The sequence below is a fragment of the Cyanistes caeruleus genome, chromosome 5, assembly GCF_971803275.1.
Source record: "Cyanistes caeruleus chromosome 5, bCyaCae1.hap1.1, whole genome shotgun sequence".
Lineage (NCBI taxonomy): Eukaryota > Metazoa > Chordata > Aves > Passeriformes > Paridae > Cyanistes > Cyanistes caeruleus.
This window is the reverse complement of record NC_141705.1, coordinates 26,101,398-26,128,865: the sequence shown is the minus strand read 5'-3', so window position 1 is coordinate 26,128,865 and position 27,468 is coordinate 26,101,398. Positions and strand designations below refer to the sequence as shown.

General features: G+C 36.7%; 1 protein-coding gene across 19 annotated transcripts in view; it reads left to right on the top strand.

The window, feature by feature from the left end:
• Positions 1–27,468, top strand: part of FRYL (FRY like transcription coactivator) — a 165,107-nt gene that overhangs the window by 11,765 nt on the left and 125,874 nt on the right. For 13 of the 19 annotated variants that reach the window (XM_086889548.1, XM_086889544.1, XM_086889537.1 and 10 more), the window contains exon 2: positions 6,373–6,556. Coding sequence is in view for 6 of the 19 variants with exons in the window: in XM_086889531.1 (XP_086745657.1) it covers positions 20,096–20,270 (175 nt within the window). In the remaining 13 variants the exon portion in view is untranslated. Of the gene's footprint in view, positions 1–6,372; positions 6,557–19,863; positions 20,271–27,468 lie in introns of those variants that run through there. The other 6 variants (XM_086889529.1, XM_086889527.1, XM_086889528.1 and 3 more) reach the window with 2 other exon arrangements.

Genomic DNA, 27,468 nt, shown 5'->3' with positions numbered 1-27,468 from the left:
AAAGGCATACAGTCTTTGTGACTCTAGCTCAGTGATGCAGATGTTCTAAGTTTAAAAACTGACATATATTAGAGACACAAGACATTCTGAATTTTGCAGGTGGCTGCTTGAATACTTCTGTGTGATTGTTACAGGACAACTAGCATGCAGAGGAGAGAGAGAAGTCACTAGGGGTTTCATAACATTTTGTGCCTAGAAACAAGAAGAATAATTCAGCTACTTTAATGTTTCTGTTATTGTTATGCTGAACAATGCAGACTGGCCTCATTTGAGCTTTTTTTTTAAAGTGTAAAAGAGAGTTCATATCTTACCCTGTGTAAATCTGAACTACTCTATGAACTCTACAGGTTAAGAAAAATGAATGGGTTGAGATGGTCTGCAGGTAAAGTCCCCATTCTGACCACTGTAGTTCAAAAGCAGTTAGCACTACTGCTTTTTCTGCAGTATTTGTATTCTATTTCCAGAGGCCAGAGATAATTGCACTGTATTGGGGTATATCAATAGAAATGTTTTTCTGCAACTGCTTCAGTAGCTAAGAAATCTAACTGATGTTATACTTGCTATATTATAAATTATTGATCATCGTTGTCTGGTCAGCATATTGGAAGAACTACTGGTGTTTTATACAAGAGCTAAGTTTAACCTCTGTTGAAGATGCTTTGAGGGGAGGAAGTGGGGAAAGCAGCTTCCTGCTTTGTTCACGGGAGTAAAGTGGTGAGGCTTTTTTTTTTGTGTGGGTGGGGCAGTGGGGAGGTATTATTTATTTATTTAATTCCTATAGACCTTGGTACTAAATATGCCTAAAGTTCGTGTTGATTCCATCTAATGTTATAACTAAGAAAAATTGCCACATTTTTCTTTGTATAGATACAGTAACCGAACTGGTCAGTGTTCAATAGTTTTGGCCACTTTTTAAAAAGGAGACTGTATTTTGAGCCTTAACAGTCTGTTAAGGGAAGAAGTGTTCTGCATAAGATGTTAATTTTTTTATCATTCCTTGATTTCAAGTGCTTGAACCCTGCTAGATGCTGATCTCCAAAGTTGAATAGAAAGGGATTGTTTGTTTTGGTTTGAGGTACTTTCAAAAGTAAAAAATTGCCAAAAGCAGTTTGAAGGTGTGATATAAGGTGGTTGCTCTGGATAAAGTTCTGCTGTTTTCCCTTCCTAGTGCATATGAAATAAGAAGGGCAGGTGATGATAAATTCTATTGGACATAAGATGCGGCAAGCTGGAGTCTTACTAATTTCTTCTCTTGGAAATACTTGTGTTCCGGCACACATTTTTAAATACTACACAGACTTAGGCTTAGTTGTAGCTGTTTTCCTGGAGGAAGCAATATTTCTTTAAGGTAGTCTGAACATCTGAATTACTTATAATCTCTGATGCTAAGAGGAAAGAACTGTAATTTCTTGGTCCTTTGCAGATCACTTGCAGAGAAAGTATTTCTCTGCTGCAGTTCCTTGAAAAGCAGCAGGGAAATACTTTCAGATTCCTAGTCCAAATTGATAGTTGGTGTAATAGAAGATAGTTAAGGTCACTTTTTGGGGGGTCCAAAATATTTGGAAATATTGGAAAAAAAATGCTGAGGAAACTCTAAATCAACAGTCCAAAGATAGTGGGGGTAAAGGAGCAATCAGGGCATTCGCACCTTGGAAAGGTATAACTGCATCACTGTTTTGTGAAGGCAGCAGATTCCTTTCCTTGGGACACTAGAAAAAGGCAATTTTTTTAAAGAGAATAATCTGAGAAACTGAAAAGGTCTTAGGCTTAGATAGAAGTATCCATTCTGCTGTAAAAACAGAGTCTGAGTTTTGGTGTACTCCTAATACTTTGAAATGAGACTCCAAAAGATAAAAAGTTACGGTAGAGATTCAAAGAACTTGCAGGGTTTGCGGCCCTGGCCCTGTGAATATGATCTGGGACTCACTTACATAATCCCCTTTCATGCTAAAGGAAAAGAGAATTCAAATAACCCATTTTTAAGTTTGAGTTATCATGATCAAATTATTACACATTTAGTACCAAACCCTCAAATTCATCTTGCAAATCCTTCTTCACTACAAATGGGAATATCTTCAATTGAAGTTTGTCAGTTTGTAAATGGAGAGCTATTTGTAATTCTTGGAAGAAGAAAGTGTTGAACCAGTAAAACACATGTAGTTCTCAGGTGCAGGTGGTTGGCTATATTCCAAGGTTTTGTTATGGCTAGGATATGCAGTTTTTTCTTTTTGTCCCATGAATCCTTTTAGGTGATCTTGATATGCTCTGTGAGTGTTATCTCATTTCCATATCAGTTATGTAAAAACTGAACCTACATTAATTTCATGCCAATGATCTATGCATCTTCCAGTTGCAATATTTGTATTTAATGAAGTCCTTGCCCAAGCCCCCGGAAGGCTTGGTTTTTGCATTAGTGACCCTGTGTCTCTCCTGTTTACGACTTTTGTGGTTCCTCACAGTTGATTGATCAGCAGTCATCCAGCCTCACTGGTTGTGTGGATTGTGGAGTGGAAAAAAGCTGGTTTTCAGTAAGGAAATGGTTGGTGAAACTGGGAGAATATTGCATGACTGCTGTGTTCTTGACAGCATTTAGTAACACTCAGTTCATCCTGTACCATTTTTAGTTAGTGGTGTTGATTATTGTTATACACTATAATATACTTAAAACTTTTGCAGGAAGCAAAAGAACCAAGTTGTTACTAAAAATCTTCTGTTGAGACACAGTGTGCCAAGCTTCAGTAAGGAAATGGAGCAGATTTGGGTATAAGGAGCCTGGGAAACTTTATTCCGAATTTTTATTCTTACGCCATTCAATTTTATGAGGCAATTAGCTTAAAAATGCCTTCCGTAATATTCAGGTGCTCTCAAGCTCTTCTTTTTGCTATTTCTGATGTCAGTCACCAGTATCACTTACTTGGGAGGACAGCAAGCCATAACCTCAGTATAGTCCAGTAGTGCATGCTGTTGCTGAGGAAAGGGTTGGGAGAACAAGGAGACTTGTCAGCTGCTGGAAATCTTTCAACCTTCTGATATCATTTCTGCATCCTGCAGTGGAAAAAATGGGTAATTGGTCTGTAACAGGGAAGTCTTGTATATAGTCAATATGTTGTATAATAAATCTAGTTTATAGTCAACAATGTTGTTTTCTTCCTTCTACCCCCTGTATGAGGGGTGGTGTAAGTTGACAAGAGGACCAAAGCTTACAAGGGGTGGTGTGTGATCTTAGGAGTGCTTGTGACAACAGGTTACTTAACTCTAGAAAATGTTGAAGTTATGGGTCAGCCACTGGTTTGGGTGACCATAGTGCCATTGTTTACCCCTAAACTTCAAGCTCTTTGTTGCAATTTTTCAAATGATGCCATAAAAATGGATACTGCTCATCTCTGCCTTTATTCTACCTGTGTAAAAGCAAACAGTGTATTGAAGCCTGGTTAGGGTTTGTAGCATGGAAACATCACTTCTAGCAGATGTCTGAAACAACTAGTATTGCTTGCTTTCTTTTGAAGTATCATCTTATTAAATCTTTTGGGCCAGTAATTATAAAGAAAGCTCTAATATAGTGTGTTGTATGTATCTCCTTAGATGAAGGTGCTGATACTTTGAATTCCAGCAACATTAGTATTAATTGCCATCCCAAAAATTTTTGGTAGTGATCGGCTGTACCACCTCTCCTACGTTTAGCAATGTGTGCTGAATGAGCATCTTAATTGCTGCTCAAAAGCTAAAGCTCAGTTCTGTCTTGCACAGCAGCCAATATTATAGCAGGTACTCTGTGAATATAATACAGCAGCTTGAAAATAATGCTCCGTGAACACCCCCCGCCCCCCCCCCCAAAAAAAAAAAGTTTATGTAATTAGAAGTTACATGTGCTGTTAAGTTGGCTGGATTTTTAGTTGTGTTTTCCAATTCAGGTTGTTAGAGGAGCTCTGAATTTTTTCATATGAGAACTTAGAGGTAGCATCAGTTTTCTTTGTACTATTTTTTGAACCTTATGATAGCAAACCTCTTGTATTTTCAATTTTATTATGTTTCTTTTTTTCATGTTCTGCTTCTTTTCATAAATCTTCTGTAAGGGTGAACCCCAAACACTGAAACTGCACCTGTGTGATACCTTTGACTTCAAATCTGATAAAATATAGTTACATTTTAACTTGTCAGCTGCCGTTAGGAAATGAAGCCAAATGAACCAGCAATATGCTGTAGCTACTGTAAGCTTCACTGGCATCTGTTGAGACTTCTGACCTTTTTGCTACCTTCACTGATACTTTATTTTTCCTGTAGCCGAGTTAATCTGATCAGATTGATTCTGTAGAATACCTCAGGTTGTATTCAAATCCAACTGTATCTGTTCTTGAAGTTCTGGGCAGCAGCTACAACATGAAATTAATTATTGCTCAGTGTGTACAAAAAAAAACTTGAATACATTGCATGGGTTTTCACGGGCTTCCACCCTCTGGCCCCTTTCCAGTCTACTGACTGAACTGACATTACCTTCCTAAAGCTCGGACAGTCAAGTGAGTTTTCAGCCTAACTTTATTTCTTTCATTAAGCAGCTGGGCTGTTGGGTGGTGGTGTGGTGGGAGGGGGAGCTGAATCTGATGTGGTAAAGAAGGAAGATGTGTTTGTGTGTGTTTGTTCCAAAGCTAGCGAGCAGGGAAGCCTCTAAATAGAATGGATTATGTACCTGTGAACGTATGTTTTGCGTGAGGTAGTGAACTAAATGTCAGCATATGCCAGGGTGGATTTCTGTCTGGGTATTCTGTCAATTTTATGGAGGGTAATAAGGCATGGGTTTGATTGCGTTGAACTGCTGTTCCCTGAACTGCTGATTGTATTTGTAGAGGAGTTAAAGGACAGCTGACCCACTCTCTTTCAAACTGGGGTGAATGTAAGGTTTGACATGAACTGATTTCAATAAAAAAAAGGAGAAAAAAGAAGAGAAAAAAGGAAATAGTACAGTTTATCTGTGTAGGTAGGATGAAAGGTGATACATTTCTGCTGTGCAGAAAGCAATGTTCACTTGTCCTACTTGTCTGAAGAGGTGAAAGTGATGTGTATGTGATGCACTGCACTGTCAAATGCACGGACTATGGAAAATAGTTCATATTTTTATTAAAAAGTTGCAAAATTTAGGTAAAATTCACAGTCAGAATTTTGTCTGTCTTTAAATGCTTCTCTTTGTAATCAGTCAAATCTTCTAAAACACTTTACTTGCTTTTCCAAGGAATTATGTAATACATTCCCAATTTATATATCAGCATCAGGTTGCCTTCTGTTTGCAAAAGTTTATCTAATTTTCTTGCTTGTCTCACAGTCCCAGTTTTGAGCTCTCTTTTACATCTTAAAAATCTTCAGGATGTGGCTTTTTACTTTTAGACTGCACTTATGTGGGTCTCTCTTTTGTATTTTTGGAAACACTAATTAAGAAGTGGAACAAATTGTACATAAAAGAATTGATGATGATTGAATAGTTCACACATCCTTAAAGGAAGCTGCTACATTCGTGCTGCATCAGAGCAGTGAAAATCATGTTGGATATACAGGGGTTTTTACACATTTTTCCTGGAAAATTTTCAAGCTATGAAATTTTAAAGTTCCTGGAATTCTTCAAGCTATGAATTTTAAAAACAAGAAAAAAAATTTCCATATATAAATTAGATGTTCTGGAGTGATGGACTGCTACTGCATGATGAGACTTGAGTTGTTAAAAGCAGTTGAAAGTACTTGATCTGCCTTCAGGGTAAAATGAAAAACACTAAAGTACTCTCTTTTACTGTAGTTTGGCACTATAGAAGAACAAAAAGAAACTGCTACTTAGGCAAGTTGTGGCAAGTATGTCAGCTGCATACGAACTTCTATTGTGAAGGAATCTCCAGAATTTCTCAAGGCTTTGTTAGGAAGACCCAGATGAAGTATTGGTTTTGTTTCTTTTTCTGACCACATCCTCCTAACTGAGCAGATGAAAAAAAAACCAACAAAAAATCAGAAAATAAATTAATAAAAGGACTAATATGAAAAAATCGATTCAGAATTACTTGCATTTTTAGAGTGGTTATATATGACTAATAAAAATATGTTTATAACTAAAGTACAAATGAAACCCTTCATAAGGAATGGATGCATGCAGAGTATGCTGAGCGTGGGAAACCAGATGTTAGTTTGGTGTCAGTTTTAATTTTCTCTTTCATGGGGAAAAAAAATCATTAAGAATTGTTAGCTTCTGAGCAGAACAGCAATTTTGAAGGCAAATGTAACAAGACTCTTACAGTTTTTAACTTTTCAATGATAAATTCAAAATTCTGAAGCATTGGGAAATTTTTGATGTTTCTATTAAGTGTCTAAGGTTTGATTTTTTTCTTATTTCTTTTTCAGAGTTCTGTACTTCATTTGTCTGTACTGTGTTTGGAGATCTTTCTCCAGTTTTTGGCTACACACCAGCCAGCTCAAAGCTGTTTACGTCTTTGTCGACTTTTACATCTCGAAGCACAACGTTGGACTCGGGGAAAATGTCTTGATGGATACATCCTAGTCAGTGGTTAACAATGGCTTCTAAGTGGTAAGGTCTTTCTCACTGTAGTGTCATAAATAATTTTCATGTATCTTTTTCTGTTTTGCTAAGCATTTGTATTGTAATGCACCTTGAGCTGCTACTTTAGGTGTCAGTTGTCTGACTAAAAGACTGTCTGTACTCTATTAAATCCAACAAGAATGTTTGTTTTAATACAGTGTAACTGTAACTGGCCAAAAGTTAATGTCTAAGGAAGAGGTCGAGAACACGGCAAATAGCCTCCCAGTCATAGGCTTCTTGGGGACTTCGGAAGCCAGATGTGGTGTCTGTGCATTCAGTAATTCCCGAATTGTACATTTAGTATTTCTTTTTTGTAATTTCTGTAAGTTCAAGAGTTCTCTCAAGTTTTCTTTCACGAACGGCAATGCTCCGTGCAAATCGGAATTGGGGGAAGCAGAGCCCTCCCTGCTTTGGGATGTGCGGGCGCCTGTGCTCTGCCCCCTTGTGGCTGTAGCCGGATACTGCAGCTCATTGGAGAGGGCAGTCGTGGAATCATGGAAAGCTTTGTGTTGGTAGGGACCTGGTTCCTTAGTCAATGCTCTCATTTCTACCTCAGTGCCATATCTAGATGCTCTTTTCTTGGCTGCTTTGCATGTCAGGATTCAGTAGGAATCAGTAGGAAATAGATATGCATTGATGTTAAGTACAGGGCAACTATTGTCACTAGAGCGAGCACTTCTGAGCTGAAGTGAGTGTGGAGAGATCCAACCAACGTCTAAACTGTCCTTCAAAAATAATGTAACACACTGCTTTTCTATAGTCAAGTACTAAAACTGATAGACCACGCCTTCTTTTGGCCTTGGAACAGAGGATACATTGGTGTGACAGGATGAAAATATTGAAGTGCTGTTCTTGATATGCTATTTGCTATGTGGACTTCTGTATTCAAGACAATTTTATTATTTATATGTACTATAGTACTTTATAGAATGTAATAGAATATTTTAAATTCTATTATTAACAAATTGTTAATAATTAGAGTATTATATATATTCTGTAATATTTCCTCATAGCTCTCCCTTTTCTTTATTTTGTATCATTCTATATATTCTGTGCAGCAGAAGTATACAAAAAAATAGAATTTGAGTGTATGGTAAGATCTGCCTTTGGAACATCTCCAGTATATCTTGTACCCATGTTTGCTTCTGTTACTGTTTTTCATTTTTAGTTATGTAACATACTGATTTGCTTAACTGTCCTTTGTTAGAAATTTTATACCATAATTGTTTTTGTACTGATGTATTCTTTCTCTCAAAGTATGCTAAATTAGTTTCTGCAGATGTTTACCTTAAACACCATATTTTGCTATTGCTCAAGGAAGGCAAGTACATCTTTGGAGTAGGAACTCCAAATCAGTCTTTTAAATTAAACAGAAAAATGGAGGCAGAGGGTTTGAGAATATTAGTATAATTTTTTACTGTAAGTTTTTCTTATGTGCATGTTTACCCTGCTTAGGACAACTTTAGTTTTATCTAATTTTAAAGGCTTTTAATGCTTATGTATGTTTCTACATTTCTATATCTTTATACAGAAAAAGTGCTCCAATTACAAACTTCAGATGTTCAAGTTTGAATTGTATGATTTTTCTTTATTGGGAGCAAGACTGTCCAGTACTGATCTAATTTTTGGAATACTTTTCAGTAATTATTGTGCTTTTTATACTTGCTGCAAGATGTTTAAAAAGGAATCAGGTTTAAAACAAATATTCTTATCACTGGATCCTTCAGCGTTTATATCTATTGTCTTCTGTATTAAAAGCCCACTGTATTTGTGTAGGCAATAATCATGTTGTGTTTGGGGTTTTTATTGTTTTTCACTTTAGTGAGAAGTGGTCTTTCAGGGTCTATTTTTCTGTTGGAGAATGCAGACAGTTTTATTCAAGTGCTTTCCTTTAAAAATATATGTGATAAGAAAAAATAATATAGATGGGAAATGTATCAGTTGCCATTCTTCTTCAGTGCTGTTAATTTACTATCTAGAATCAGTTTCCTGATCAACCTTGTTGCTAAGGGCTTTGTCCAGTTAGGTCTTGAAAAGCTCACATGACTTCTCTGCAAAATATACTGGAGTACCAGTTATGCTGAAAAGCATATTTCTGTAAAAGCAATTCCTGATCAGTATTCAAAATAATTGATGTGCCTGTTAATACTTGTCAAGCATTTTTGCAGGTGTAGCACCTAAGTTTGGTTAATTTCTTTTCCAGCATAATTAATAATGGACCATCATGAGGACAGAAGTGTGGTGGTTTTTTAAATGCATTTTACTTTTTTTTTTTAAAAAAAATTCTTATTCTTCCTTTTTTTTCCTTAAATAATCATTTAGGATTAAAGCAATATATGTTACTTATTACTCTGCTCAGCAGTTTCATTCGTTCTGTCAATACAAATTCTAAAGTGGCTATTGGAAAAAGAAACAAAAAATTTAAGTTATTTTTTATCACAAAAATTCTATTAAGAGATAGCTCAGTGAGCCTCACTGCATGTAATAAGGCTTTTTGTAGGCTTCTCCCCTTGCCTCCTGCTTCATTTGAGCATTTGTTTTCACTCTGATGCCTGACTAGAGGTATGTTTCTGCTGAAGAATTTTGTAGAGCATACCTAACTGTAATGACAAATGACTTGCAGAATGCCTCACACTTGATGCCTTGTGTTGTTCAAATAATGTGGAACATCTGAGGCACATCTACCAAACAAACCCCAGAAGACAGAAATGCTAACAGGGACACAGAATCTGAGCTACTCTATCTGTGAAGTGGGAAAGTGTCTGTCAGACTAGAGGGGAAAAAACTGTTGAACCTGTCTGGTAGGACTTACTTTCCCTAGGATACTTTGTACTTTGTTTTTGTTTGTTTGGGTTTCCTTTTTAGGCAGCATTCAACATTCATAAATATTCTGTTCTGAACATTTTGTAAAGCTTTTTATTTTTGAACTTATTTTCTGGCATGAAGAGCAGCTAAGTATCTTGATAATGAACAATGAATTTTAGTTTGATTTTTTTTTTTCTTTTGGCCACTTTTTTAAAAATGTAATCTGCTTGTATATTGAGCATAATATACAAGGCATTACCTTTGGGTAAATTTTAACACCCAAAGTGAAATACATTTGGCCTTCAAAGGGACTAGACCTGTGGTGAATTTCTTTTAATAATCTCATTATGCATCAGTAGGAAGATGGTGGAGAAGAACTCTGTATGCTAACTAATTTTGCTCTTGCTTAAAATTGCACTATTACAGCCCTTTTTATATGTATATACACACACAGCTATCTGTATCCATATACATCTTCAACCTTTATTTGTAATGCTTTTTTTGGTCAGCAGCTGTTATATATTGGTTGTGGAGATACTGCTGTTCTACATTTGCAGCCAGCAACTGTTAGCTTGAAAGCAATTCATTTGAAGAGGTGCTTAATTTAAAAGTAACAGTAACTTCTACATTAAGGTGTAGGGTAACTGTACAAGTTACAGTAAAGACTCCATATTAGAGTTTGAATCTATGATATATAATGGAATGGAAACCAGAAGTTTTTAGGGAACTGGAAAATGCTTATTCCTTGTTTCATAGCTAATGAAAACATTGTATGTCTAAGCAAAACATGTCAAAGATAAGACAGTGGTATTTTTTTCCAGAGGTTTGGGTAAAGCACAAGTGATGCAGCTACTTCTGATACCTCCTATGTAGCTGCAGAGCTTTCCTGTGGAAACTCTGAGTTGCAGTCCCTTGTGCCTCTGCTCATCAGGGCTTTATACACTTTATACATTTTATACACTTTATACATTTAGCCCATGGCAATTTCCATGTACAGTGCATCACTGGTCGTGAAGTCCTTGTCTCTGCTATGCTTAGCTTCTCCTCAGTAGTGCTCTGGCTCAGAAATGCATAATGAAGTGCAGCAAGCCTTGCTTCTGATGCACAACTGTTCCTTTGATTTGAACCACTCCTTAAAGAATATAAGGATTCGGTCTAAAACATACAGCAAAGTTAAGGAAGGAATACCAGGGTTGTGTGAGGAAAGGAGCCTTCTCCCTTTCAGGTGTACTTAACTCCTGTTCTCAATTTTAACCACATTTCTTTAGCTCTTCTGTGTGAGTGATGGAAGCTAATCCTAGCATGGACAAAATGACAGTCGTCACACCTCTTTTACATTTCCTTAAGGAGGAAGTAATTCCAGTTTGTGAAAAATTATGGAAAAGAATCCTCCTGTCTTTCACTTTTATGGTTATGAGTCTTTTACTATTAAAAGTCACAAGTGAAGAAAACACTCAGGTGTTCTTTAGTCCTTCTGATCTCTTCATATGTTTTTTTCTTTAAATAAAGGGAGTTCTTCCCTTCCTTGGTGATCATGTCCTACCAGGTCCTTAAATTTCAGTTTCCTCTCTCCTCTTCAAAGGCAGGTGACTTTTTTTCCTTCTTGCTTCTAAGAGGAACAGGCTTAACCTTTCCTTCAGATAGGTAATACAGCAATTCTCTTCCATCATGAGGAATACTTTCGTAAATCTTTTACAATACATGCTAATCTTGTATATGTTTCTTCTGGCATTAAAAATTAGAATAATCCTTTTAATCTGGTGATATATGCGAGTTAAAAGTATGCCACCACTCTTTTGTCTTAATCTGAACTTCACAATTTACCACTCGTAATACCATATCATTTCATAGATCCACTTTAATGTGTGGTACTTGGGTAGAACTATTAGTACGTGGAAGTGCCTTTTGAGCTTTGCTGTTGCCCCCAGGTGATTGTCAGAATGCCTGAGCAGTAGGGCTGGTGTGTAGCAACAGTAGCTTTGCCTTGATTGCTGTCTCTTAAGCAGTCTGTTCATTGTCCTTCTGAAGTTGTAAAGTCAGTGTGCTGTGTATTGCTTCTGGGGTTTTTATTTTGTTTTATCTTTCTTATGGTGATCTTGTTTACTGCTCTTCACTTTTATAAGCTTTACTCTGATAATATGACTACATTTACCAAGCAAACTTGCATGGTTGTGCATATGTACATAAATGTTCCATGTAGGGTAGAAATTGATGTTTTCTCTTGGGTGCCTCAACAATTTTTTTGTTTAGTTCCTTCATCTTTCTGTGTTGTTTTTTTTACTTAGAAACTTTGATATGTTGAGAGTTAGTTATTCTAGCACTGCATTTAGTGACTGTTCAGTTATTTGCTAATAATCAAAAATTGTTTGATTTCGAATTTAGGGCTTTTTTCTCCCCTTCCTACTAGAAACATTTTTGAATTTTAATTTAGTACCTTAGTTGGACCCCTATTTCATCCAAGTATGCTGTATCTTTCCAAATAGGAAATTAGATTTCATCTGACATCCAGCACTGAAAGTTTGAATTTCTTCTGTGCTCAAAGCCCTGAAACGAAAACCTCACTAAACCTAAACTATATCTGTTCTATTTCCTTTATAGAAATTATAAAAGTGCAAATTCTCTGCCTCTTTTCTTGTTTTCTGTTAAACATGAATGACATTTTGCAAATGTTTATGTATTTAAAGCTACAATACTGTGGTGCCCATGGGCTCATGTGGAATTCTACTGGGAGCATCCTCTGCGGTATCTGGTGTTTTGGTTGTTGTTACTGATTTTTTTCCTCCTCCATAAGACAGTAGAGACTCATATATTAATTAGAAAACAAAACAAAATCCACCAAAAGTCTTCCTACTTTATTCAGTGGAAACAATATCCCATAGCATTCTATGCTTGCTACAGAAAAAACTTAACTCTCTTTGACGCATACAGAATTTACATGGAAGAATTACTTGAAGTTAATAGCAGGTATTCATGTGATGTATTACTATGGTAAATCATAGTCATGTGCTATCTGATAAGTAAGTTCCTTAAGTATCTAATTTTCCCCCTGCCTTGATTTTAATAGAATTGTTATGTGTCTCCAGTAAGGGGAAGGCATCTTGGTCAGACCAGGAGTGAATTTGTTTTCCTTTGATACAGGTGCCAATCTTTCTATAAGCCACAAATGTTGAAAGCTTCTGCCCTGAGTACTGAAGTACAACTACATTTACTGTAGGGTTGGGGCCGTGTTCTATTCAAATCTAATTGCATAGTTGCAGCAGCAGATATTCTTTCTGATTATGTTCAGATTACCATGTGGAAATACGTTCAAGTTACTAAGAAGAAGGGGCAAAGACATTTTTATTTTACAGGAATTGGAGTGTTGTTCCTTTACCCAGAAGGAAGTCTTTAATTTATGATTTAAACAGGAATACTAGTTTTTAAAAATCTAAAGTTAGGTCTTTTCAACTGAGGAATCTTGTAATGCGTTAGAGATCATTATTTCTGTCTTTGACATTGAAAAGAAGGGAGAAGGTTTGAAGTTCTGTCCCAACACATATGTGGGCAAACAGACAATATCTAACTTTTTAAAATAATACTCTGTTAGGAAGATAGATACAATAGTTTGAACTACCTCTAGATAAGACTAACTGTGAAGTCTCACAGACAGCACTTCTCTGTGAGAAATGATTTGTTAATCAACTTGATTTAGCTACTGTTGCACAAAAGGTTAACAAATACCTAACTTAAGAAAAGGAAGTACTTATTTATTCTGTGAGTATTTTAATATTATAAATCTTGATCTCTATCGTGACCTGCTTCTTTTGACATGGTGATTTTGTTATGAGAAAGAGATGACATTATGAAATTCTATATAGGAAGACTATATGTTGTGTGAGATTTAGAAATCCATTGCTCCTCAGCTAGTATAGATCCTGTAATACATTTATCTTCCACAATATGTAGTATTTCAGAGTTTTAGTAGCATGATCTGTATAAGAGAGCCTAAATTAGTAGACATGTGAGCATGTCTATCCACATGAATGAACTTGTGAATTCAACCACCCAGGTGAATTGGATTTTCTTTCAAGTGGGTTGAATATTAGTTTTTACTTTCTATTCTGCCATGTAGATTAAACTTCTCATGGCCATGTTTTGAAAACTTAGTTAATTTCAGAAGAAAAGAACTAAAATAGACGGGAATGATGAATACTATGTAAATCAAGACAGAACCTGTATTTAATGTAGGCATAGAGAGCTTTTTCCTTGCTATTGCAAATGGAGCTTATCCTATGAACTCACTAAGCATGGTTTTGTTTTTGTTTTTTGATTTTGTTTTGTTTTAGTTTCTTTTTAAGTAGTAGAAGTGATGGAGAAAAGTCACAGTAAAAAAAAAGAATGATAGTTCCCCCAGGTCAGTAGCATTTTAAGCATACCTGCCTTGAATAAAATTTTAAGCAATAAACTAGTTAGGTTAGGCTTAGTAAGGAAAGCAGGGTAAGTGTGCTGTATGCAGTTTTGGGATTGGAATGAAGGTTATTCTGAACAGTGGAATATAGATTCCCTTGCCATTTGACTTTTATGCTTTTAGCATGTTTTTAAAAGGTGGCCATTCAAACATGAGGAAATTTTTCTACAGATGTGTACTTTTATGTAGTGCTAGAGAAGCTCTTAACAGAGACTATGACAATAACTGTAAAAATCATCAACTAAATAGCCCAAATATTTGTTTAAGAAATACATATTGACCCACTGTTTTTGAGTAATTCTGGAAATATATGTGTGCTTGGCCTCTGGTTATTGCTTACTATGTTCTGGCTGTCCTATGCATTAACAATTGTCAACTCTTGTTTTTTCTGTAAAGCACTTGAAAAGCTTTTCGTAGAAGTTCAGGTCCAAATTCCTTAGAGATCCAATTTCACAGTAGTGTTGCCATTGTTGTTCTGGCAATGAACCTTTGGTTTTAAAATGTTTCTTATTTTAATGTCTTTCTATATAGAGATATCAACATCGTCATCATTCACTTTGATTATTTTATAAAATAAAAAAACCTGGCTACTTCTATTGTAATGAGATTGTGTAATGATGTCTTCTCTTGATATTTCTACTTGTGTAAATGGGTATGGTACAGGTTGCATAATGCTGCAGATTGTTATTTGAAGAAAGATCTGCCAGTGGGAGAAATTCATAGGTTTGGAAGCTCTTGTGCAACATATCAGTACTTGGAGCAAGCGAGAGTTTAGCAACAGGAAGCCCAGATCCTTATCCCAACTGAGGATTGTAGAAGTTGTAGGGTAGACAATAACTTGATCTTCTCAGGAACTCCTAATGAGTTCAGGAAAGCATTGTATTCTTTCATGTGACCTCAAGATAAGAACAGTTAAAACTTAATATATAAATGGTAAAAATCTGGGGGCTTTTCTGTTAAACAGAATAATACGGTATTCAGTCAGTGAACATAATGGTTTTATGTCCAACTGCTGATGGATATATTTTGACAGATATTTCTGGGTTTTTTTCTTTCTAATGCTAGATAATCAAAGCCAAACTCTGAACCCCACCCTCCCAAATCATTCCCAGAAATTTGCAAAGAATTATTCTACTTCCAAAGAAAAAAGCCCCCAGCTTGCTTCAAAACGAACTCCAGCCCCCATATAAAGCAAATAAATGCAGCCTAGGTGATTGAAAGAAAAGAGAAACTTTACCAGAAACTGACTGTTGTTTGTTTCTTTCATTTCTCAGGAAATAGCTAGCTGTGTCTAAGGAAAGCATGGGAATAACTGAAACTATTTACATTTTTTTCATTAAAAAAAGCAGTAAACCAAAACCATAGAAAGGTTAAATGACTTAAAAGTATTTTTTATGCAAAATAATAATTGTTTGGTGCACACTAATGCTGTGTTCAATAGATTTTGTATGCTATGATCAGTATAGGATGTATAGTTAACACCCTTAATCTCAAAGAATGTTAACGTTTCTTGAAAAGCTGCCAAGAGAGAGACCGCTTTGCATCACTTGGTCCACTCACTCTTTCAAAAGGCAAAGCTTGCACCCTTTCTTTTACTGTTTTTACTGTCTCTCCTGTTGAAACTCTTTTGGTGATGCCTCCAGTACCAGTGTCCCAGCAGGAAGGATAGTTTTGCTTTGTAGGTTTTTGTTTTGGTGGGGTGTTGGGGTTTTTTTTGGTGTGACATTCTGTCCAGTTAATGTTGTCCTGTTGCTGAAAAGCTGGGAGATAGCACAGGGTCTTGTGTGCCAACAGATGTGCCCACTCCATTGAAGTTTTTACCTAAAGGGAGGTGACAATCATTTAGGTTGAAAAAGACGTTTAAACCAGCAAGGTTTATGCTCTGCTGGCGCAGAAAAGCCTCCAGCTGCGTGGTTGTACCAATGGCCATACTGCCAGCGTGGCTGTTGAGGAATACGTTCCTCCTCGCATGTGGCTCGCTGTGCAGCTCCAGGCAGAGCTCTGCGGAGCCAGGAGCCCGAGGCAAGAGAACGTGAGCCCCTTTGTACAACGAGGGCACGGGGACCTCTAGTGCCAGCCAGGGGACCAGGCACTCAGAGACCCAGACATCCCCGTGCCTAGACTGTGAGGGTATAAACACCCAGGGGATCATTTGCTCAGGGTCCCTCCTCGGAGACACCAGCTCCAGCTGTTATTTTGCGATTTAATTATTGCACCATGATGAAATTATTTTAAGGATTTGGACTGGATCGGAAGTCTGAAACTGCTGTGGGAACCCTAGGACAGAGCCTACAGGGAAACCTCGTATGCCTGTGAGTGTGGGGTGTGCATCTACGAAGGGGCCGTGGTGGCAGAGTGGCTGTGGGGTTTCCTTGAAATGGCTGTATTTTGGAACACGTTCCCACCGTGCTAAGCAGCAAGTTCAAGCTCCCCGAACTTGTTGCTTTCTGCGGGGGCCCGTGGAATCGGGCGCAGTTCTGTTTCCTGTGCCGGGGGGTGTGTGCGGCGCGGGCAGGTTAAAGGCAGCCCGCTGTCAGGCCGGCAGCTCGGGGCCCGGCGGCGGAGGGCGCAGTGCGGCCTCTGGCCGCGGGGAGGCGCTGCGGGCAAAGCGCGGGGGGCGCTGCCCTGGAGAGCCGCGGGATCCCCCCCGTGGGACCGGCGGCACCGCGCTTCCCCCGCCTCCAGCGGCCAGCAGCTCTCGCCGTCCTACGCGGTAAATATAAAAGAAACCTTTACCCCCTCTCCCACAGAAGGTAAAGTTGGGCTGGTGTTTCTCTGGCACGGTGGAGTAGTTTCAGAAACATTTCCTGTTACAAAGCTGCAGGTTTGCAATGCACGATTGCTCGGAAGAGACCTGTCAAATGATGTGCTATTTGTGGTAGGCTATAGGGCCTCTAGGCGGTCTTCCAAAATTGTACTTCCAAATATCTTGTCTAGTTCATAATTGTCTTTTACTATTATTATTGCTAATTCTAGGAATTCTCTGCACATGTGAATTCAAGTTACTTGCAGTAGTCCTCTCTCACATGGATCTTTCATTGACTATGTTTTGTTTTTTCAGTGTTTCTCATTCTTGGGTTGATCCTCCATCAGCAGGTTTACCTGCTTCAATGGAATTCCCATGTACGTGGATTTCTATGCACCCCTGCCAAAAAGTTTGGATATCTGAGTTCTGAAGGGTCTAATCCAAGGAGACAGTGCTCTGGGAAGTGCTGTTGTGCTGTGATCATTCACTATTACATTGCTGCATGTTTCATGATCTGTAATCCCTCCTGATGGAAAGTTCTGCTAATGTGGATTCCTGTTAGTGAGAGGTGCAGAGCTCAGGTGTTATCTTGCACAACTAGTGATGTAAGCATCAAGAACTGTGGCAAGGGAACCCCAAATGACTTCAGGAGGCACTTCAGTGTAAAATCAGTCACCCTTTGACTGATTGAAGTCAACAGAACTTAAGTGGAATGCACATGAAAATACATCAAAAAATTTGCTGTAATGCATCGAAGAGTTCTAAGACCAAGTCTTCTATTTTTAAATTTTTTTTTATTTGTTTAGAGGTTCCAGAATAGCAGTGTTAAAAATTATTGAATAAGGCTTTTTGTTGCCTGTTTTTGTTTTGTTTAAGGATGAATTTAGGTATAACAGTTGTTAGACTTCTGATATGTTTTAAACTGACAGATAATCTGTAAAACTTGCTCAGGTTATATAGAACCCACAATTTTACATTGTCCTGTTTAATAAGATGGTAAGAACAAATGTGAGGGAGGAGTGTATGTGAAATGATGTACCAAGACAAAAACGTAAGCCTTGTGTCTTGCCTTCATTTTTTATAAAATGCTGTTTTCATAGAACATAATGGAGTATAGAAGTCCTGGAATTAATCTCCACCCATCCATATACTTACATAAATATATACTTATGTATTCCCTGCTATCTTCTCTAGAAAACTTCTTGATGTTCTTAAGAGTCAAAAGCCACCCTGAAGGAAAAATCAGTCAAAAGCTTTTTGATACATCTATTTTGTATAAGCTTTATTAGTTTATTAGGTTTAGTCTTGAAATATGATCATTTATATGGAGGGTGGTTTTCATTACTTGCTTGTGTTTTGTGTGTCCTATTACTTGAAAGGCTATTGTTTTCTAATTTTAAAAAAGTATAGTTTCAACACCTAATTGTTTTTTAAATTGATGAGTAACTCATGACATATGCTGCATGTTGTGTAAAATGTCACACCTTGTGCACTTAATGTAAGTGGTGCACTAAGTGCTTGCACTTCATGTCACCTCCACCTTGTGTCTACATGCATAAGAAAACCTCCATAGGGTTGTTAAAAGCATTTTGATACCTAGTTTGAGCCATTCAGAGGGTGTTTAAGAAGGGTACAAAGTGAAACATCTGGTTGCCCCATCTGTAAACTGCACTTTGGCAGGTGGATGGTTGGAAGCATTCTCAGTCTCATGGAAGCATCTGAATTTCTCTCTTGTTCCCAAATGCAAGGAACTGTAAAGTAGGTTTGTGGCAAGATTTCAAGGGCAAAAAAAGAAATTCTATAGAAAATAATGCTGTTATGAATAAATGATGGCTTGAGCTTGTAATGACTCACGATCTGTTGTAATCACAAATTGTCTTTGTGGTATCTTTATTATTTGTTTTGAAAATACATAAACCCACTTCTCTAAATTTTTTTGTATTGTGGAAAAAATACTGTGAATGAAATTGTTATAGGGAGAATTTTGTGCTTGATCTCCCTTCAGGAAGTGGTATTCTTGCAATATGTCTCTTATGATAAGGTCAGAATTTTGTATTCATTTATAAGGAAAAACTTGTGTAGATGCTTGTATTCATTTGCAAGGGGAATTTAGACTAACTTGGATATCTGGGGATTTTAATGCAGGATTGACTAGAAAAGACATTTTCAGTCTATATAGAACTTGAGAAATGTCTTAGGTGGCAACTTTAATGAACTTGTACCAACTTTCTCAAGTTGTGATGTTCTGAACCACAGATGTGGCAGTTGAGTAAGACTGACAACTTAATCCAGTTGAGCAGCCCCTTGTGAGCATTAACTGAAACAATGGGATGTAAAACATTTTGTGCTGTACACCTTTCCTGGACTTTTTTTTTTTTTTTTCCTTTTAAGAGCTAAACAGTAGTGAATTTCAGATTAAATACCTTCTTTTAGGGAAGGCATAGAAGTGTGCTATGCTGCATGTGTAGTTTGGGTAATTGTGTTGCATGCATTCAGCAATATCTTGGACACTGTGCTGCCTTCATAAAAATAACAGAATTATGCAGGCTGCCACTGAGCTGTTTGGAGCGAGTATTTAGTGTACTTCCTCTGAGCAGTGTGTACAGTCTTTGGTGGCAAATGAAGTAGGAATATTGCCTAGTATTGTGTCCGTCTATCTCCATTCTGTGTAGTAAATAAAAGAATGCTTTAAATCAAACAATGATACGTGCATTCCCAATTGTAGAACGCCTTAAGGAACATTCTTCTTCTATGCTAATGTATTTCTTTTGTCCTTGAACCTTCTGCTCCAAATGCAAGTCATCTTTCTGGCTTCTGTAAGCTAAATATAAAACAACATTTAAACTTCCTGAAATAAAACCAAAAAACTCAGCTAAACCAGGCATGTATAGAGAAGTAGCCCTAGGGATGGATGTTTGGACAAGAGACAGGTTATTTCTGTACTTGCAGTTTTCTGGAAGGTGGTGCAAATATTTTAAGTGGTAAAAATAGCACTAGAGTCCCTGCAGAAAGAGAACTCAATATATAATAAAAGTTAGTATTTTTGTAGTTAGTGGCTAAAACTGTATGAGAATGTGAATGGTGATGTTATATACACCAGCTTTAAAAACAAAGTGCCTAGACTTTCTGAATGATAAGTGTTATCTTTCAAATACAGATGAATGCTCTCTGTACACTTCATGAAAATAAAGAGCTATTGAACTCTGTCAGATATGAGTTTGCAAATGTGTTGCGAATTTTTTTAGTGCTTAAAATTTTCCCAGTGCTAAATAGTGCCTCCTTGGCGTGCAGAGTTTTGCATGCATTAGTTAATATATAGACTTGGTGGTGTTTGGTTTTCTTATCAGTCTGCACAGTTAAATGTCTTTAGAATCTGCCTTGGAGCAGCTGGCCAGCAGCTGACGCTGCTGTTGGCACCACCCAGGTTTGACATGACATCACCAGAAGTCCACCTCTGTGCTCAAGGAAGTTGATGTGGGAGCCGCACTCTGTGGAGCATAGCTGCTGAGACCACAGAGGGCATGTAAAAATGGAATTCCTGAAAAAAATTGTTCCCACTGCTGCTTCTGGTGATGTTGTGGACGTTGGGAGTACAGCCCGTGAAAGCTCTCCAAGGCTGCTGAAGATGAGACGGGTCAGACTGTTTTCATTAGGACAGACAATAGATGAAGACGAGGAGACACATATTTTACATCCTGAATACTGTATGTATCCATGTCATCAACCTGGTGAAAACTGATTGCTAAGCTCTTTCTTCAGATCGTGGTTATTTTGTTAAACTGACAAATTTGATTCTAAATAGCCTTTTTATCAGAGTTCCTATGATTATGGTGTCTTGAGATTTAGAACTGTTTTATCATTGATGCATTATCATTTGTGAGTGACCTATGTGGAAGCAATTTTTCAGGATTTCTAATTTTAGGATTTCTTCTTGTCTTTGAATGCCTGTGTGACTTTATTCCCTCTTTTTGGGATAAGAATATGCTTAAGTTTTTAAACTGTAATGTACATAAAACTAGGCACTAAGTTGTTTAGACAAAAGTGTGCTACACAGAGATCTGTGACTGCAGTGCAAGGTGTGAGTTTTGTCATCTTTCCCTGTTTTTCTGATCCCCTCAGTTTTCAAAAGCTTTCCTTTTAAGAGTTTTTTTTTGTCTCAAAGTAGTGTATGTTTCCCTTTTTTAGTGTTTCAAAGATTGCACATTTTTAGTAAACCTAATATGTAAATAAGTCAAATAAGAATATTGATACTGTATAGAAAATTTTTAACCTCAAGAACGTGGGTAAGGTTGCTTTTTTTGGTTGATCTTTTTTTTAAATTTTTTTTTACTATGTGTTAGTGGCTAAATATTACAGTGTATTTTACTAATAAAAAGTAGAATTAGTTCATGTTTCTTTTTCAGATAGTACAGCTAGGTGGTAATGGAAAATTCAGTTTTACTTTTTTTTTTTCTTTTTGCCTTCAACTAAAATAGTGCAGTCTTGAGCCTTTATGGTCTTGGATTCTGCTGGCTGTCAGATGCAGTTTTTGCCTTTTGCTGTGTGGTTGGATATCTTCAAGAATTAATAGGACTTCTAGAATTTTTTCCTTACCTGCATTTTTTTTTTCCTGTCTACCTGCAGAGGTGGGAGATTGAGACATTTTTCTCTCTGACTGGGTGATGAACTTACAGCCTTAGGTAACTAAGCTTGTGGTGTTGGTGGGAGAAAAGGATTTCCTTGGAAAGACTTCTCTTAGCCTTTCTGATAGTAACATGAACCACTTTTTTCAGTGCATCAGGTTGAGTAAGATAGGCAGCTGAGAAAAGCAGGGACAATTCTGTTGTTGTTCCTGTGCACAGCAAATTACAACAAGTTAATGTTCTAATGCTATGGGTTATTGAAGGCTGCCTACACAATAAAGTCTGTTATGGCTGCCTAAATATCAAAACTGATCAGAAGCCCATGGTGTCTGATGGTGAAAGGTTTTTAGCCTCATTTAACTTGGAATGCTGTACAACAGCCCTGGAGTTTATAGTTGGATGTCACTGTGAATTTAATATCTCCATAGGTATGTCTCACCAGTCCTGCTTTTATGCTATATTCTCATTTCTTGATAGCTCTCAATTTAAATTTTTTAAATTAAATTAATTTTAATTTAAATAAATTATTTTTTTCCATATGTTATCATTTCAGAAGAAATAGAACTGTCTTTGTGTCAGAGGAAGACAATTAAAAAGGAAAGTAAAAGAAAATTCTATAGGCTGAAGTTTGTGGACAAAACATGAACTTTCATCTTTGTTCAGTGTTTTGTTGATAGTTGGAGCAAATAAGGATAATAAACATAGAATAAACTACTCTGACTGTTAAAGATGAATTTTCCTCTCTTGGTCATTAAATATGTGCCAAATGGTGACTATTAGGAGTGATTTTGTGGAAACCAACAGTGCCTGACTAATATTGCTTAATAGTGTGATGTCATCATTTACGAAATGAAGACTTAGAGTCTGTTCTGGGATCATGCTTTTACAATAGCAGATAGTAGCTGAATCCTCTTTAAATTATCTGCTTATTTCTATTTTTGTATCTTGGTAATGGAATGAACTGCTCTGCTGGAATAGAGCAAAAGAACTACTGTGTTTACCAGTTGGGTATGCTGCAGAAGGCAGGTGCTGACCAAACAGGTAATAAAACAATAGAATTATTTGAAAAAACATTGTAAACATTTACTTGCTCATTGTTGACAAATGTGGTGTTAATGCACCACAGAATTTAATACAGTAAGACTGTTGAGGAACTCAGTTTTTTAAAGCTAAGGTTGTTTGTCCTATTAATATATTTGAATTTGAGAGTGAGTGGGGTTTATTTTTTTTTTCTGTTTACTTTCTGTTCCTTATTGCTGCCGTTTAAATTTTTTTTTGTCTTGGTGAGAATTTAGGGGAAATACTGAGCCTGACAATTATTTTGAAGTATAACCATATTTTAGAAGTTCTCCAACTGACAGACCAAGCAAAAAAACCTATTCCTGGCATCAAAACCTTAAAATACTATTTTTATAATACCACTGAGTTGGGTTTGCATCTAGCTGACCTGAAAATTTTGTGAGAAATTCAGGTGATGAAATTTTTTGTTGTTGTTTGTTATTAAAATATTTTTCATATCAGCTTTCAAAGTATTTACTTGGTATATACTTTGTTTTACAGCTGAAAATAGGACATTACAAATAAATGTTCTGTGATATATCTTTTAAAATATGTAGTTTCCATCAGAATGGTTTTAAGTGTATTTTAGTGTCTTTTTAGACACTGTATTTAATGTCCTTTTAGATGTATAAGATTACTACAGTTGTTAGGAAAACCACACCTGACTTGTTGAATTATTTGCATATGACTGTATGCATCACAACACTTAAAAGAGGTTGGTAAAAGAATAGGCAGTTTTTTAAAATTTGCTGTAGCATTTGAGTTTTAAAAATTTGTTTCAAAAACTCTACAATCCAAACAAAACATGCAAAGTTGAGCATGGAAGACTCAGATTGTGATGTTAAAGAAGGGAAATGTCACAACTCTGCCCTGTGTGAACTGGCAAATGGCAGCTGTACCTGTGGTCTGTGAAATGTGCCCTCCTGTTGCAGCTCAGTGCTTTCCTTGTGCTATAAGGCAGGGTAGCTAGTACTGTGGAACTGTCTTTATGGCCATCTGTGTAAGTCAAATCTGCAAGAACTGTAGAAGACATGTTAATTTTATCAGTGATGTGAGTATTCTCAGTGCTCACAGCCCCCATGTTGTTTCTGTGTACGGAAAACCTGCTGCATTTCAAGTGCCTCTGCTAGGAGAGTAAAAATACACCAACAAGAATGTGTTCTTTGATGGTAAAGTAACGGAGCTGTAGCTGCCTCAGGGGGTTAGCAGCAGGGGCTGCATACACATAAAGTACCTGTGAGCACTGTGTCCCTATAATACCAGCATCTCTGCAGGACATATTCAGCTCCCAGTTGCAACTCTAATCAGCCCTGTACAGCAAAGGATGACCTGGGACTTGGTGTTTCTACCTGAAATAAAAGTCAGTTTCTGTACCCAAGTGTAGAGTTTTGATTAGAAAAGACTGGGGGGGTTGGTGTGCAGTCAGGTACCATGGCTTCCCCCCACAATCTCGATTTTAAAGACTTCAAAGTCTTGCATTTAAAGACTGCTCCATAATACTGTTTGGGATCCAGAATACTATTTACATAAAAATCTCTAACCTCTCTCTTTGTTTTTTTATCACTGCAGATAGGATTGTTTTGCTTGAGTAATGCCCCAGGAAATAGTTCTGTGTATGTTTTCCATAAGAAATAATAGGTGAACCTCTCCTAAGGGCCTTTGGAATATGTGCTTGAACAGAAAGTAGGGAAAGGAGATTTTGGGTTGATTTTTGAATGCAGTTTTACAGGCGGATCAGGCTGATCTAACAGTTTGCTGTCAATGAAAAGGGCAATCTCACTCACAGCTGTGCAGCCGTCACCATCTTCTCTTGGGTTCTGGTGTGGCTTTTCCCTGAGCTGATTAATTTCACAAAGCCAACAGAAAACGTTCTAATGTATTTGGGGCACTTGAAATTAATCGACAGGGGGAATAACTTGCTGATAGGGCCTTTTGGGTCAGTAGTGGGAACAGCATTAGATGTCTTACCATCACCGAAAGTAGCAGTCACCTTTTGGATATCCTCTGTTTTAATTGATTTGTCGAAAATGAGCTCTTTAATATTTTAGATAAATGGGAAAACAAGCATCTCTCCAGAGTTTTATTTTAAGTGCAGGGATGATATGTTTTATTATTACTGCTTATAAGCAGATAAAAAGACCATTGGGTAAATGTTTCTTAAGTAAGGCATTAGCTTAAGATGGAGTCAATAAAGAACTGAGATAAGGTCCAGCAAATCTTTTTAAAAGTAAGCTCAGGTGCAAAGAGGGTATGCCTCTGACTTGTTCATTTTGCCAGTAATACTGAAAATCAACTATAGTTGTGTTTAATTGTCATAGAGATTTCAAATATAATTTTTACTTTTTTTTTTTTTTTAATCTGATTCTTTAAAATTGCATACTTGACTTCTGCTGTAGTTTTTCCCAGGGTTTCATCTGAAGAGTGTGTGCAGAAATTTACAAAGAATATATTTTAGTTAAGTGGTGAAGAAATTGTAATTTAGTGCTTCGTACAAGGTGTGTATCAATACAAATCAAAGGTGGATCTAGAAGAAGTATTTCTTCATACTTAAGTTATGCATGTGGGGTATGTTTAGATATAAGTCTGTGGAGTATGTGTATATAGTGAGGAGGTAATTCACTTGTTTTCCTCTTACACATGGTGAAGAAAGCTTGTCAACTTTTTTATTGCTATTGGTCACTTAATAGATTCTTTGTATCGTATTTGCAGGGTCTCTTTTTATGGATCTTCTGGACTTCAAGCATGTGAAAGGTTTTTTTCAGACATAGTGTTAGCATGAGCTTTCATGTGACAGCTGAATCAATGCAGTGGCTCAGTGTTGTGTACAGGAGATTGTACCCTTCCACCTGTGTAGTTGTCATGTATATTTGTTTTTGGTATTCACGTTGCATGTCTATCTTTGGTGAGACTTCAACACACTGAACCAGAGGAAACTCCCATTCCCTTTCAATACCAGTGAGTAGGCAGCAAACTGGGACACTGAGAAATAACCAATGGCAAATATAGGAAGTGAATGTCAGTAAATCTGATGTTTGGACTTTGTTTTTCTGTTCTTTTGACTTTCTGTCCTGCAGACTGTAAGGTGAAAAGTAAGAATAAAATCTCCAGTTTATTAAGGGAAAAAAATAAAAGGTGAATTTGGACAACATTTAGCTGCAAATATTCTTTGAAATGTTATCTTTAAGCTAATTCTTTAAAATAATGCAGAGAAAATTTAGTGGGAGGGTTGTAAATTAAGTAAACATCTCTTGACCTTTCCAGTCTACAATTATTTTTAAGGTAGTTGTGAGAGGGACAAAATAAAGGTTTTAACTTGAAGGAGAAAGGGAGAGACATGAACATGTGGGTGATGTGAGAAAACCAATCATAGACAGAAAACCAAGGAAGTTTTTAGAAGATTCTGCAAAAGCTGACTGGGGGAGTTGTGAAGTGCTGAAGTCAACAAGATGTGGAGAAACTTGTTGCAAAAATATCTGCTACTGTAAAACTGTTCTATTTATGATAGACTGATAATAGAAGAACAAAAATATTCTTTTCAATTCTTTGTGTCTAAGGTGCCCAGAGGCCTTGAAAGTGACATTTTGAGATGGGGGTAGAGTTTAGGATGTTGTTCCTTTTTTGATTTATACTCTAAATATCTTCCATGTAGAACAGATTTTAAAACTTAATCTGCTATCAATAATGTCTGTAGTGATCCCAAGGTAGAGTATATAAAAGTTTGGATAGCATGTAAAATAGAAGTACCAGCTTATTTTTAAGGAGCTGTTTTCTTTGAAGTAAAAAATTGCCATGCTTAAAAACATGCAAATTGATCTATGGGCTAAAAAAATACCCTCCTAATGCTCAAGAACATATTTGAAAGGTCAATATAGTGCTTAGTAGCAGGATTAGTTCAGTAACTGTATATGAAGATGCCATGCTCGTGATACCAGCAATTCAGATTAAAGTTACAGAAAGATTAGAACTGGGACATTGTTAAACAGTTTTTCAGTTATCACTTGAAAAAGAAGTCTGTATTTCAAATGGAAAAGTTTTAGTTTTTAGGTGATCAAACTAATCTTAATCTCCTTTAGGCATAGTTTTTTCTGTTTCTAATGAAAATGTGAATTGTAAGTAGAAGAGTCAGATATGACATTTTTCAGTAATTGATATTTTTGAAGACTATTGGTAGTTTCTGTTGGCTGCATTTGTTAACTGTTTTATGTCTTGATTTGTAAACTTCTGTGTTTTGCTTTTGTTCTAAGCTCCTCAATAACAGGATGATTCTTATCCTGTGAGTTCTAACTTTGTATGTGTTCCTGTATTATGTGGATCCAAACAAGGAAAAAGAATTTCAACTACTTCCTCTTAATCAAGAGCTACTTTGGAAAGCCTTTCCATTTTCATTAAATGAAAGTGTTAGTGATGTTGGTTATTCTATTTGACGCGCATCCTCTTGTTCTCCAGCTAAGTTCTAAAAAGTCCCTTCAAACAAAGATCTACCCTCCCAGACAGGAGGGTTCTTGACTCATGCTTGTAAATTTTTGATGTTTGTATTTATTTATAAAAGAAGGATTTTGTTATGAGAAATCCAAATGCACTACTGTTTTGAAGAGACAGGTAAAACTTTCAGAAAGCCATGTCACTTTACCAGTGGAACCTTCTGAAGATGTTAAGTTTCTGTCTGCAGCAGTTTTTCATTATATGCTCCGGATGTTCAGGACTTAGTGTATTCTCACTTCACAAGCTGTGCAATATGCCTTTATAGGGAGATGCTGCATAAATAATGATAGTTGTTTAGCTGATTAATCTGAAGAAGTCTGTAGTGACAGGCGTGTTGTGAACCCTGATTGCTTGGGATACTTTCAATGCTTATTGACAAGACCAGTATAAGCTTCAGATACTCTAACAACAGGATGCTGTTGCATGGTCATATTAGAAACTGACTCAAAACTGTCTGGTGTCACTTGGCATCTCTTAAAAATGGAGTGGTGTGAGCTTTGTCTCAGTAATCTCTTTGAGAGGATGACTAGCTGAAGGAAGGATGTTTTTCATTCCAAAGTATTTTCTAACTTAAAACAGGAAAACCAGTAATACATATAAAAGAAACTCCAAACTTGTATAAAAATTTTGTATTTATTTAGTGTGTTATTAGAGTTAGTTTAAAACTGTTTTTTTTTTTGTGTGGGGTTTCAATAAATTTCTGTTTCATGGAAGGAGCTGTGCAGAGCAGAGTAGGTTA